Raw genomic sequence first — 13,098 nt, 5'->3', positions numbered from 1 at the left:
TGGCCTGCATCAGGAAGAGTGTGGCCAGCAGGGAAGTCCTTGTGCCCTGTGCTCAGCACTGGTTAGGCCAAAACTTGAGTCCTGTGTCCAGCTCTGGGCTCCTCAGCTTAGGAAAGATGTTGAGCTGCTGGAAGGTGTCCAGAGAAGGGCAACAAAGCTGGGGAGGGGTCTGGGGCACAAGGCTGGGGAGGGGTCTGGAGCACAGCCCTGTGAGGAGAGGCTGAGGGAGCTGGGGTTGCTTAGCCTGAAGAAGAGGAGGCTCAGGGGAGACCTTCTTGCTCTCTGCAACTCCCTGAAGGGAGGTTGTAGCCAGGTGGGGGTGGTCTCTTGTCCCAGGTACCCAGCACCAGAACAAGAGGACACAGTCTCAAGCTGTGCCAGGGGAAGTTTAGGCTGGGGGGGAGGAGAAAGTTCTCCCCAGCAAGAGAGACTGGCCACTGGGATGTGCTGCCCAGGGAGGTGGTGGAGTCCCCATCCCTGGAGGTGCTCAAACGAGGCTTGGATGTGGCCCTTGGAGCCATGGTTCAGCTGTCAGGAGGTGTTGGGGGATAGCTCACAGGTTGGACTTGCTGCTCTCTGAGGTCTTTTCCAGCCTGCTTGATTCTGAGGAGAACCTCCTCAGGACAACCTTCTTCTTCCCCTCCTCCTCCTCCTTTTTCTGGGCTGCCTTTCCCCCCCCCCCACCCCCTCACCCCCTTTCCCCGGTGGAAGCAGACGTGTTGCTAACTTCTCCACTTCCATTTCCAGCTGTCCCCTTCCCTCCCACGCAGAGGCTGACTCTGAAGGAGGTGTTTGAGGATGGGAAGCCAAGGCTGGATGTCCTCAAGAGCCACTTGGTGAAGGAAGGGCGGCTGGAAGAGGACGCGGCGCTGAAGATCATCAACGACGGCGCTGCCATCCTCAGGCACGAGAAGACCATGATCGAGGTGGAGGCTCCCATCACAGGTCAGGCTGCTCCCTCTGCCCCCACTCCAAAGCTGAGGAGCAGGGTAGGGTAGGGTAGGGTAGGGTAGGGTAGAATAGAATAGAATAGAATAGAATAGAATAGAATAGAATAGAATAGAATAGAATAGAATAGAATAGAATAGAATAGGATAGGATAGGATAGGATAGAATAGAATAGAATAGGATAGGATAGAATAGAATAGAATAGAGTAGAATAGGATAGAATAGAGTAGAATAGGATAGAATAGTGTAGAATAGGATAGAATAGGAATGGATAGAATAGAATAAGATAGGATAGGATAGAATAGAATAGAAAAGAAATAGGATAGGATAGGATAGGAATGGATAGAATAGGGTAGAGTAGAATAGGATAGGATAGGATAGAATAGAATAGAATAGAGTAGGATAGGGTAGAATAGAATAGGATAGAATACAATAGGATAGGATAGAATAGGATAGGATAGAATAGGATAGGATAGAATAGAATAGAATAGAATAGAATAGAATAGAATAGAATAGAATAGACCAGACCAGGTTGGAAGAGACCTTTGAGATCATCACATCCAACCTATCATCCAACACCACCTAAACAACTAACCCATGGCACCAAGCACCCTGTCAAGTCTCCTCCTGAACACCTCCACTGATGGGGACTCCACCACCTCCCCAAGCAGCACATCCCAATGGGCAATCACTCTCTCTGGGTAGAACTTCTTCCTAACCTCCAGCCCAAACCTCCCCTGGCACAGCTTGAGACTGTGGCCTCTTGTTTTGGTGCTGGGTGCCTGGGAGAAGAGACCAACCCCCACCTGGCTACAACCTCCCTTCAGGGAGTTGGAGAGAGCAAGAAGGTCTCCCCTGAGCCTCCTCTTGTGCAGGCTAAGCAACCCCAGCTCCCTCAGCCTCTCCTCCCAGGGCTGTGCTCCAGACCCCTCCCCAGCTTTCTTGCCCTTCTCTGGACACCTTCCACCAAGTCAACCTCCTTCCTAACCTGAGGAGCCCAGAACTGGACACAGGACTCCAGGTGTGGCCTAACCAGTGCTGAGCACAGGGCACAATGACCTCCCTGCTCCTGCTGGCCACACTCTTCCTGATGCAGGCCAGGATGCCATTGGCCCTCTTGGCCCCCTGGGCACACTGCTGGCTTCTGTTCAGCTGCTGTCCACCACTTCCCCCAGGTCCCTCTCTGCCTGGCTGCTCTCAGCCACTCTGCCCCCAGCCTGTAGCACTGCCTGGGGTTGCTGTAGCCAATGTGCAGAACCTGGCACTTGGATGTGTTCAATCTGATGCCCTTGGCCTCTGCCCATCTGTCCAGCCCTCTGCAGAGCCTCTCTGCCCTCCAGCAGATCATCTCCTGCCCCCAGCTTGCTGTAAATCTGAGCTGCCCCAGCAGGGGGAAAGGAAGGTATTCAAGATCCCAGGCTGCCCAGGGGGAGGTGTTGGAGTTCTGCATCCCTGGAGGGCTTGGAGAAAGCTGTGGCCATGGCACTTGGGGCCAGGGCTTGGTGGCCATGCTGGGGTTGGGCTGCTGGTTGGGCTGGAGGGCCTTGAATGCATTTCCAAGCCAAACCAAGCCCCTGGTTGCATGGTGAAAGGATTGGAACATCTCTGCTGTGAAGAAAGGCTGAGAGGGTTGGTTTGTGGTCACCTTGAGCTCCCAGCAGGGCTGGGGAGGTTCTGCTGCCCCTCTGCTCTGCCCTGCTGAGACCACAGCTGCAATGCTGTGTCCAGCTTGGGACTCCCCAGCTCAAGAGGGACAGAGACCTGCTGGAGAGAGCCCAGGGGAGGATACAAGGGTGATGGACTGGAACATCTCTGCTGTGGAGAGAGACTGAGAGCCCTGGGGCTGTTTAGGCTGGAGAAGAGAAGGCTGAGAGGGGATCTGATCAATGTCTATCGATATCAGAGGGGTGGGGGTCAGGAGGAAGGTGCCAGGCTCTGTTGGATGATGCCCAGTGACAGGATGAGGAACAACAGGGACAAGCTGGAACCCAGGAGGCTCCACCTGAAGATGAGGAGAAACTTGCTTGGTGTGAGGGTGCTGGAGGCCTGGAGCAGGCTGCCCAGGGAGGTTGTGGAGTCTCCTGGTGTGGGGAGCTTCCAACCCCCCCTGGATGTGTTCCTGGGTGCCTTGGCAGGGGGCTTGGCCTGGATGCTCTCCAGAGGGTCCCATCCAACCCCTCCCATTCCATCTATTCTGTTCCATGCTTTCCTGCTGCCTGCCTTCCAGCAGCAAGGGTTTGGAGTCCCTTCCCCTCCCACAGGAGAGGATTTTGCTGCTGTTGATCTCTGCCAGGAGCTGGGAGGGAAGCAGCAGAGCAGGGAGGGGGCGGCTGGGGGGCAGAGCTCCGCCGCGCTCCTCGCTGCTGTCACGACCCTCTTCCCTGCTCAGCTGTGTCACTCTGCCCTGCTTTTTGTGCTCTTCTTCCTTCCCCCAGTGTGTGGTGACATTCATGGGCAGTTTTTTGACCTGATGAAGCTGTTTGAAGTGGGAGGCTCACCCAACAACACTCGCTACCTCTTCCTGGGAGACTACGTGGACAGAGGCTACTTCAGTATAGAGGTGACAACAGCAGCCCTGGGGGGAGGTGGTGCTGCTACCAAACCAACCCCAAACACCTTGAACTGCACCAGAAGAGACCTCTCTGCTGGTGGAGTTGATGCTCTGCTTTAGTGCTGCAGCCTCATCCCTGGAGAGGTGTTCCAGGCCAGGCTGGATGAGGCCTGGAGCAAGCTGGGCTGGTGGGAGGTGTCCCTGCCCCATGGACAGGGGGGATTGGAACTGGCTGAGCTTTGAGCTCCCTTCCAACCCAACCCATTCCATGGTTCTGTGACTCTCTGATCCTCTTTGCTGCTGTGTGCAGCAGGTTGGGCCATGCAGGTGTCCCTCAGCCAAGACTCTGATGGGCTCAGGCTGAGCTGTGGGGTCTCCATCTGAATTCCCCTTCTGATGGTGGCCTGGACAGCCTCAAGCCATCCAGCTGGAAGCAGAGGACAGGTTGGATGAGGCCTTGAGCAAGCTGGGCTGGTGGGAGATGTCCCTGCCCCATGGACAGGGGGGTTGGAACTGGAACAAGCTGAATGCAGAGTGGGTTGAAAGCAGCTCTGAAGAAAGAGCCTTGGGGATTCTGGGGGCTGAGCAGCTCCCCAGGAGCCAGCAGTGCCTCCTGCAGCCCAAAGCTGCAGCCAGAGCAGGGTGGGCAGCAGGGCAGGAGAGGGGATTCTGCCCCTGGGCTCTGCTCAGGCCTCACCTCCAATCCTGCCTCCAGTTCTAGTGTCCCCAACAGGAGAAGGACACAGAGCTGCTGGAGTGAGGCCAGAGGAGGCCACAAAGATGCTCCAAGGGCTGGAGCAGTTCTGCTGTGAGCACAGGCTGAGGGAGCTGGGGCTGTGCAGCCTGGGGAGGAGAAGGCTCCAGGGGGACTCTGCAGTGAGGTCTTTGTCATCTGGAGAAGACCGAGGAGGGATCTCCTCAGTGCTCATAAACCCCTCAAGGCTGGGTGTCAGGAGCATGGGGCCAGGCTTTGTTCAGTGGTGCCCAGTGCCAGGACAAGGGGCAGTGGCCACAAGCTGGAACATCAGCAGCTCCACCTCAACAGGAGGAGAAACCTCTTCCATTTGAGGTGCTGGAGGCCTGGAGCAGGCTGCCCAGAGAGGCTGTGGAGTCTCCTTCTTTGGAGGGATTCCAAACCCCCCTGGGTGTGTTCCTGGGTGACCTTTTCTGGGTGACCCTGCCTTGGCAGGGGTGAGAGGGGGTTGAGCTGGATCATCTCCAGAGGTCCCCTCCAACCCCCAGCCTGCTGGGGTCTGTGTGTGGCCTGGGGCTGGAGCTCTGCTGGGCAGGGATGAAGATGGTTCAGGGAAGTGCTCCTTTGGAGGGCTCTGCAGAGGGTTCTGTGCCTTAGCAGTGGCCTGGCTCCCTTCTAGCCTTGTGCTCCCTGTGTTCCCAGCCCCTGGTGCTGAGCCAGGGTGGGATGGGAGGCAGTTCCTGGGGAAGCAGGGACGGATGCTGGGGAGCTGGGGTGGTGGCTGCTGGGATTTCTGGTGGTGCTGGGCAGCAGGAGCTTGCTTTGTAAAGCCCTGGGGAGGAAGGGGAGGAAGGAGGCACTGGCCACTTGGCTTCTGCCCCCTGGCTTTGCACTTACCTGGAAAAGAGATTGAGATCCCAGCAGAACATCTCCTCCTGAGGCAGGATGTGGAGGGCTCCCTGCTGTCAGCCAAGAAGGCTTCCCAGAGCCCTTGCTCCCCTCTGGCAGTGCAGGAGTTTCACAGCCCCTGGGGCTTGTCTCACTCTTTGCCTGCCCCTGGGGATTTCACTCCCTCAGCTCTCCATGCTCCTGACAGCAAGGAATCAAAGGATGCTTCAGGAGGGAAAGGACCTTCAAAGCTCATCCAGTCCCCCCCACGCCCCCCCTGCAGCCAGCAGGGACATCCCCAAGCAGAGCAGCTTGCTCTGAGCCCCCAAGCAGCCTGACCTGCAGTGGTTGCAGGGATGGGGCAGCTCCCAGCTCTCTGGCCAGGTGCTCACCACCCTCCTGAGTTGTTCCAGGGGGGTGGAAATGAGCTCACCTTGGAGAGCAGAGGTGGTGGGAAGAGTTTGGGGGAGGGGTTGTGAGGAGGGAGGTCTGCACATCAGAGCTGGAGCTCAAGAGCTGAGTGTTTGTGGCCTCTCCCTGCCTCTGAGGACCTGTGGCTGTCAGGTGGCAGAGCCTTGAGGGCTGAGCAGAGAGTCCTCCTCTCATGCTGCTCTTGATCCTCCTCCTTCCCCTTTCACAGATCCATAGAATGCTTTGGGTTGGAAGGGACCTTCAGGGTCACCCAGTTCCAGCTCCCCTGCCACGGGCAGGGCCTCCTCCTCCTCCTCCTCCTCCTCAGAGCAGGTTGCTCAAGGCCTCATCAACCCTTGCTGCCTGCAGAAGGAAAGCTCTTGAGCCCTCCCTTACCCCCTGCAGCTGGCAGCCATCTGCCACACATCAGGGTGGGCTTTGATTGGCACATGTGGGGGCTGGTCCTGATGGCACTGCTGGAGCAGCAGCTCAGCAGCTTGACTCCCTCCTTGCTCTTGATGTGTGCCTCTTCTTCCCACCTACTGCAGAGTGCTGCTGAGGTGCTTTGGGAGGTTCCCACCCTGGCTGAGCAGAAAGTGCTTTCTAGAGTGAAACAGGAGGAGGTTGGCTGCTGGTGTGGGGGCTCACAGAGTCCCAGAGTGGGTAGGGGTTGGGGGGGACCAATTCAAGAGGGACAGGGAACCACTGGAGGCTCCAAAGCTGCTGAGGGGCCTGGAGCAGCTCTGTGAGCAGCAAAGGCTGAGAGCCCTGGGGCTGAGAGCCTGGAGGAGAGCAGCCCCAGAGGGGAGCTGAGCAATGCTCAGCAAGAGCTAAAGGAGCTGTGGGGGGCAAGAGGCTGGGGCCAGGCTCTGCTCAGTGATGCCCAGGGACAGGCCAAGGGGCACAAACTGGCACCCAGGAGGCTCCACCTGAAGAGAAGGAGAAAGTTGTTGTGTGTGAGGGTGCTGGAGGCCTGGAGCAGGCTGCCCAGAGAGGTTGTGGAAGGAACAAATGATAGGATAAGAGGAAATGGCCTCAAGTTACCCCAGGGGAGGCAGCCTGCTCTGGTTGGGGATGTCCCTGCTGACTGCAGGGGGGTTGGGCTGGATGAGCTTTGAAGGACCCTTCCCAACTGAAGCACAGCATCCTCTTCCCTCTTCTTCCTCCTTCCCCTCTCTCCCTCTTCTCCCTCTTCCTCCTTCCCCTCCCTCCCTCCTCTCCTTCTTCCTCCTTCCCCTCTCTCCCTCTTCTCCTTCTTCCTCCTTCCCCTCCCTCCCTCCTCTCCTTCTTCTTCCTTCCCCTCTCTCCCTCCTCTCCTTCTTCCTCCTTCCCCTCTCTCCCTCCTCTCCTTCTTCCTCCTTCCCCTCTCTCCCTCCTCTCCTTCTTCCTCCTTCCCCTCTCTCCCTCCTCTCCTTCTTCCTCCTTCCCTCTCTCCCTCCTCTCCTTCTTCCTCCTTCCCCTCTCTCCCTCCTCTCCTTCTTCCTCCTTCCCCTCTCTCCCTCCTCTCCTTCTTCCTCCTTCCCCTCTCTCCCTCCTCTCCTTCTTCCTCCTTCCCCTCTCTCCCTCCTCTCCTTCTTCCTCCTTCCCCTCTCTCCCTCCTCTCCTTCTTCCTCCTTCCCCTCTCTCCCTCCTCTCCTTCTTCCTCCTTCCCCTCTCTCCCTCCTCTCCTTCTTCCTCCTTCCCCTCCCTCCCTCCTCTCCTTCCTCCTTCCCCTCTCTCCCTCCTCTTCGTCTTCCTTCCCCTCTCTACCTCTTCCTCTCCCTCCTTCCCCTCGTTCCTTCCTCTCTCCCTCCTTCCCTTCTCTTCTCCTGGTTCACTTGTGGTCACTTCCCCTTTGCAGCTCTCCTCCTAGCCCACAGCAGCAGCCTTTGGGTGGCACACTCTGGAGGTTAAAGCCTTGCACCACAGGATGATTACAAATGGCTTTGGTGGGAGCCTTCCTGCCCCTGCTCCGAGACATCCTTGTGGCAGCCCCAATCTATCTGCCTCTGGCCCTGTTTCTGTCCCAATTTCAGGGCTGAGAATCCCAAATGGAGGCTTTTGGGGGGGGGGTTTGATTCCCTGTGGGCTGGACCCAGGCAGCTGCTTGACAGCTCCCTGAGGCTTTGGGGACCTCCCTGCAGGTAGCTGAGCAGCGTCCGGCTTCCTTTGCAGCCTCAGTGCTTAACCACCACCCTGCCCTGAGCTGTCTGGCCTGGAAGCCAACTGGGGAGTTGGTTTGTTGGGGTTCTGGAGGTTGTCTCTGTGCTGGGCTGGGGAGGTCTGTGAGGGTTTTAAGCATCCCAAGTGCTGACAGAGGCCCTGCAGGCGTGTGCTGCTGCAGCGTGTCAGCCCAGAGGGTAAGCTCTTATTAGAGGCTTTAATCCAGATCTTGAGGCTTGCTGGCATTATGGGTTGCCCTTCCAGCACTCCACATCAACAAGGGGAATGTGATAAGGCTTCCCCATAGCAGGGACCTGCTGATTTAGCTGTCAGCTTGACAGCAGAGAGCATGGGAGAGGCAAGCAGGCTCGGTGGCCATCCCCTCCCCTTCCTCACCCAGGCTTTTGGGGCAGCCACCATGAAATGATGCTCTGAGATGCTGATAAGAGTGCTCCTTAGCCCTGAAGAAAGAGCCTTGGGGCTGGTGGTGGTGGCTGAGCAGCTCCCCAGGAGCCAGCAGTGCCCTCCTGCAGCCCCAAGGCAGCTGTGTGCTGGGCTGCAGCCAGAGCAGGGTGGGCAGCAGGGCAGCAGAGGGGATTCTGCCCCTGGGCTCTGCTCTGCTCAGACCTCACCTCCAATCCTGCCTCCAGCTCTGGGGTTCCCAGCAGGAGAAGGACACAGAGCTGCTGGAGTGAGGCCAGAGGAGGCCACAAAGATGCCCCAAGGGCTGGAGCAGCTCTGCTGTGAGCACAGGCTGAGGGAGCTGGGGCTGTGCAGCCTGCAGAGGAGAAGGCTCCAGGGGGACCTCAGAGCTGCCTGCCAGGAGCTGAAGGGATCCTGCAGGAAGGCTGCAGAGAGACTTTTGCTGAGGAGGTCATGAGACAAGGGGGAATGGTTTGAAGGTGAGGCAGAGCAGGGTTAGAGTGGAGCTGGGGAAGCAGCTCTTCAGTGTGAGGGTGGTGAGAGCCTGGCCCAGGCTGCCCAGGGAGGCTGTGGCTGCCTCCTGCCTGGGGGTGCTCAAGGCCAGGCTGGATGAGGCCTTGAGCAGCTGAGTCTGGCTGAGAGCTGGCCCTGGCCCTGGCAGGGGAGGTTGGAGCAGATGAGCTCTGAGCTCCCTTCCAGCCTGAGCCCTTCTATGATTTCAGCTTGACTTTGGTCCACCCCTGATGAAAGCTGAGCTCTGTCCAGGCCTCAGTGCTCAGCTGGGGCATGTGGAAGGCCTTCCTCAGAGCTTTAGTTGTGCTTTGGCTGAGCTTTTCCTGTTTTGAACTGGAGCTTCACATGACAAACAAGATTGGGGGGGGGGGGGGTGAGGGGTGAGGGGGTGGGGGGGGAAGTGAGAGGGGAAGCTGCAGTTTGAGCTCTCTGCTGTTGGATGCAGCTGCTAAATGCCTTGCAAGATGGCTGAGGGCTTCTCCTGCTGCCTTGGCTCTCAGCAGGACATCTGGAGCCTGCATTTCACACCCCCCCACCCCCCCCCCCCCAGCTGCTTCTTGCCTTGGCTGCTCTGCTCTGCTCTGCACACGGGTGCTGGGAGGCCAAAGCAAGCTGCCCCCACCCAGCCCCAAGTCACTTTTGCTCTCATTTGTCACTTCTCCAGCTGAGGCCTAATATAGAGAACTGCTGGCTTGTGGCTTTTCCTCTCTCCCCACCCCTCCTCCAAGTGCTGAGCTTGGCCAAGAGAGAGCAGCTAGCTCTCCTGCTGCCCATTATGGAGCTGGGTTTGGAGCAGCCCTTTGGCTGCAGCTTTGTTTGGGTGTCTTCCCAGAAACACTCAGTGGAGCCTGAGGCTGGGGATCAGGGACCCAGCAGGGGCTGGGGTTGTTTGTGTGGGGAGAGGGGGGTTGGTTGTTGATGCCAGTGTCCCCCCTTCCTCCCTGCCTCTCTTGCAGTGTGTGCTGTACCTGTGGAGCTTAAAGATCAACCACCCCAAAACCTTGTTCCTCCTGCGGGGCAACCACGAGTGCAGGCACCTCACAGAGTACTTCACCTTCAAGCAGGAATGTAAGTCCCCAGCAGCATGGGGAGGGGAAGGGAAGGGTGGAGAGGGGAGAGGGGGAAGGTGAAATCTCTTTTGGAGTCATAGTGTCATAGTATCAGTCAGGGTTGGAAGGCACCACAAGGATCAGCCAGTTCCAACCCCCCTGCCATGGGCAGGGACACCCCACACTAGATCAGCCTGGCCACAGCCTCAGCCAGCCTGGCCTTAAACACCTCCAGGGCTGGGGCCTCAACCAACTCCCTGGACAACCCATTCCAGGGCTTCACCACTCTCATGGTGAGGAACTTCCTCCTCACCTCCAGCCTGAATCTCCCCACCTCCAACTTCATTCCATTCCCCCTAGTCCTATCACTCCCTGAGATCCTGAGCAGTCCCTCCCCAGCCTTCCTGTAGCCCCCTTCAGATACTGGGAGGCCACAATGAGAAAGCTGGGGAGGGACTTTTGAGTGTGTCAAGAGAGTGATAGGACTGGGGGGGATGGAGCAGAACTGCAGCTGGGTCAGGGCAATCCCAGGCACTGATACAGGCTGGGCAGGGACTGGCTTGAGAGCAGCCCTCAAGAAAGGGACTTGGGGGAGCAGGGGGAGGAGAAGCTCAAGAGGAGCCAGCAGGGAGCACTTGCAGCCCAGAGAGCCAAGCAGAGCCTGGGCTGCAGCAAGAGAAGTGTGGCCAGCAGGGCCAGGGAGGGGATTCTGCCCCTCTCTGCTCCACTCTGCTGAGACCACAGCTGGAGCTCTGGGGCCAGCTCTGGAGCCTCTGTGCCAGGAAGGGTCTGGAGGTGCTGGAAGGTGTCCAGAGCAGGGCCACAAGGATGAGCAGAGGGCTGGAGCTGCTCTGCTGTGAGGACAGACTGAGGGAGTTGGGGTTGTTCAGTCTGGAGAGGAGAAGGCTCTGAGGAGACCTCATTGTGGCCTTCCAGGATCTACAGGGGGCTCCAAGAAAGCTGGGGAGGGACTGTTGAGGGTGTCAGGGAGGGATAGGACTGGGGGGGATAGAGCAAAACTAGAAGTGGGGAGATGCAGATTGGATGTGAGGAAGAAGTTGTTGCCCATGAGGGTGGTGAGAGCCTGGCACAGGTTGCCCAGGGATGTGGTGGAAGCCTCCTGCCTGGAGGTGTTTGCAGCCAGGCTGGATGTGGCTGTGAGCAACCTGCTGTGGTGTGAGGTGTCCCTGCCCATGGCAGGGGGGTTGGAACTGGCTGAGCCTTGAGGTCCCTTCCAACCCTGACAGTTGTGTGACTCTGTGATTTCTCCTTGAAAGGAAAAACCCACCAAAAAAAAGACAACCCAGAAGCTGAAACCCTTCCAAAGCTCAGCTTGCAGAGCCTGAGCAGGCTTTTGGGGTGTGAGTGAGGAGATGACCTCTCTGCTTGCCTCCCTCCCCTCCAGGTCGAATCAAGTACTCGGAGCGAGTGTACGACGCCTGCATGGACACCTTCGACTGTCTTCCTCTTGCTGCCCTCCTAAACCAGCAGTTCCTGTGTGTGCATGGAGGCCTCTCCCCAGAAATCACATGTCTAGATGACATTAGGAAAGTAAGTCATCCCCATGGTCCTCTTTTGCCATGGTCTCATCCCTAGAGGGGAGGCTGAGGTCAGGCTGGATGAGGCCCGGAGCAAGCTGGGCTTCTGGGAGGGGACCCTGCCCCCTGGGCAAGGGGGGTTGGAACTGGAGTGAGCTGAGTGCAGAGTGGGTGGAGAGCAGTTCTGAAAGAGCCTTGGGGGTGCTGAGCAGCTCCCCAGGAGCCAGCAGTGCCCTCCTGCAGCCCCAAGGCAGCTGTGTGCTGGGCTGCAGCTAGAGCAGGGTGGGCAGCAGGGCAGCAGAGGGGATTCTGCCCCTGGGCTCTGCTCTGCTCAGGCCTCACCTCCAATCCTGCCTCCAGCTCTGAGGTCCCCAGCAGGAGGAGGACACAGAGCTGTGGAGTGAGGCCAGAGGAGGCCACAAAGGCGATCCAAGGGCTGGAGCAGCTCTGCTGTGAGCACAGGCTGAGGGAGCTGGGGCTGTGCAGCCTGCAGAGGAGAAGGCTCCAGGGGGACCTCAGAGCTGCCTGCCAGGAGCTGAAGGGATCCTGCAGGAAGGCTGCAGAGAGACTTTTGCTGAGGGTGTCATGAGACAAGGGGGAATGGTTTGAAGCTGAGGCAGAGCAGGGTTAGAGTGGAGCTGAGGAAGAGTCTGGCCCAGGCTGCCCAGGGAGGCTGTGGCTGCCTCCTGCCTGGGGGTGTTGAAGGCCAGGCTGGATGAGGCCTTGAGCAGCTGAGCCTGGCTGAGAGCTGTCCCTGCCCATGGTGGGGAGGTGTGGGGAGAGGGTTTCTGTACTACAACAGGGAGCTTGGAGCTGATGATCCCTGAGGTCCCTTCCCACCTGAGCCATCCTAGGTCCTATCCAGCCCAGCCCACTGTGTGAGCTGTGTGGTTCCTTTGCTTGCTTGGTCCCCACCTGCACTCCCAGCTTGTGGCTGCTGTGCTCTGCTCCTCCCCACTGCAGCTGTGTGTCCTCTGCTGCAGCTTCCCCCAGCCCTGCCCTGACTGTGTCTCTGTTTTTCAGTTAGACAGGTTCAAGGAGCCTCCAGCCTTTGGTCCAATGTGTGACCTCCTCTGGTCTGATCCCTCAGAGGATTATGGCAATGAGAAAACCTTGGAGCATTTTGCCCACAACACTGTTCGAGGCTGCTCCTATTTCTACAGGTAACTGGGGGCTGGGGGGCTCTGAGGGGCTGCAGCTTTGGCTCTCCCCTTTACACCAGCCTGGTGGGGTGTGGGGTGGTTGCTGATCTGCTGGAGGCCTACAGAAGGACCTGGCCAAGCTGGCTGAATGGGCCTAAGCCAATGGGATGAGGTTCAACAATGCCGAGGGCTGGGGCCTGCACTTGGGTCATGGCAACCCCAGGAAGGCTCCAGGCTGGAGGCAGAGTGGCTGGAAAGTGCCCAGCAGGGGGGTTTGGCAGCAGCTGGAGATGAGCCAGGGGGTGCCCAGGTGGCCAAGAAGGGCACCAGCAGCCTGGCCTGGAGCAGCAATGGTGTGGGCAGCAGGAGCAGGGCAGGGATGGTGCCCCTGGGCTGGGCACTGCTGAGGCCACAGCTTGAGGGCTGGGGTCAGCTCTGGGCTCCTCACTGCAAAAAGGACACTGAGGGGCTGGAGCAGGGCCAGAGAAGGGCAAGGAAGCTGGGGAAGGGTCTGGAGAACAAGAGAAAGGCTGAGGAAGCTGGGGGTGTTGAGCCTGGAGAAAAGGAGGCTGAGGGGAGAGCTTCTGGCTCTCTGCAGCTCCCTGCAAGGGGGATGGAGCCAGGTGGGGGTTGGGGTCTGCTCCTGAGGAACAAGGACAGGACAAAAGGAAATGGCCTCAGGTTGCCCCAGGGGAGGTTTAGGTTGGGCATCAGAAGAAACTTCTTGACTGAAAGGGTTCTGGAAGCCTGGCCCAGGCTGCCCAGGGAGGGGGCTGAATCCCCAGCCCTGGAGGGGTTT

General features: G+C 58.5%; 1 protein-coding gene across 1 annotated transcript in view; it reads left to right on the top strand.

Annotated features, from left to right (window-relative positions):
- Nucleotides 1-12,340, top strand: part of LOC137459842 (serine/threonine-protein phosphatase 2B catalytic subunit gamma isoform) — a 33,892-nt gene extending 21,552 nt beyond the window's left edge. The window contains exons 2-6 of the mRNA XM_068170548.1: nt 748-945; nt 3,384-3,508; nt 9,527-9,638; nt 11,025-11,170; nt 12,181-12,340. Coding sequence (XP_068026649.1) covers nt 748-945; nt 3,384-3,508; nt 9,527-9,638; nt 11,025-11,170; nt 12,181-12,324 — 725 coding nt within the window. The 3' untranslated portion in view covers nt 12,325-12,340. The remainder of the gene's footprint in view (nt 1-747; nt 946-3,383; nt 3,509-9,526; nt 9,639-11,024; nt 11,171-12,180) is intronic.
- The last annotated feature ends 758 nt before the right edge of the window (nt 12,341-13,098 follow it).

This window comes from Melanerpes formicivorus, unplaced genomic scaffold (assembly GCF_026170545.1).
Source record: "Melanerpes formicivorus ecotype bairdi unplaced genomic scaffold, bMelFor1.0.p_v2 SCAF_424, whole genome shotgun sequence".
NCBI classification, from domain to species: Eukaryota; Metazoa; Chordata; class Aves; order Piciformes; family Picidae; genus Melanerpes; species Melanerpes formicivorus.
The sequence above is the reverse complement of the archived record's forward strand: the minus strand, read 5'-3'. Positions and strand labels throughout refer to the sequence as shown.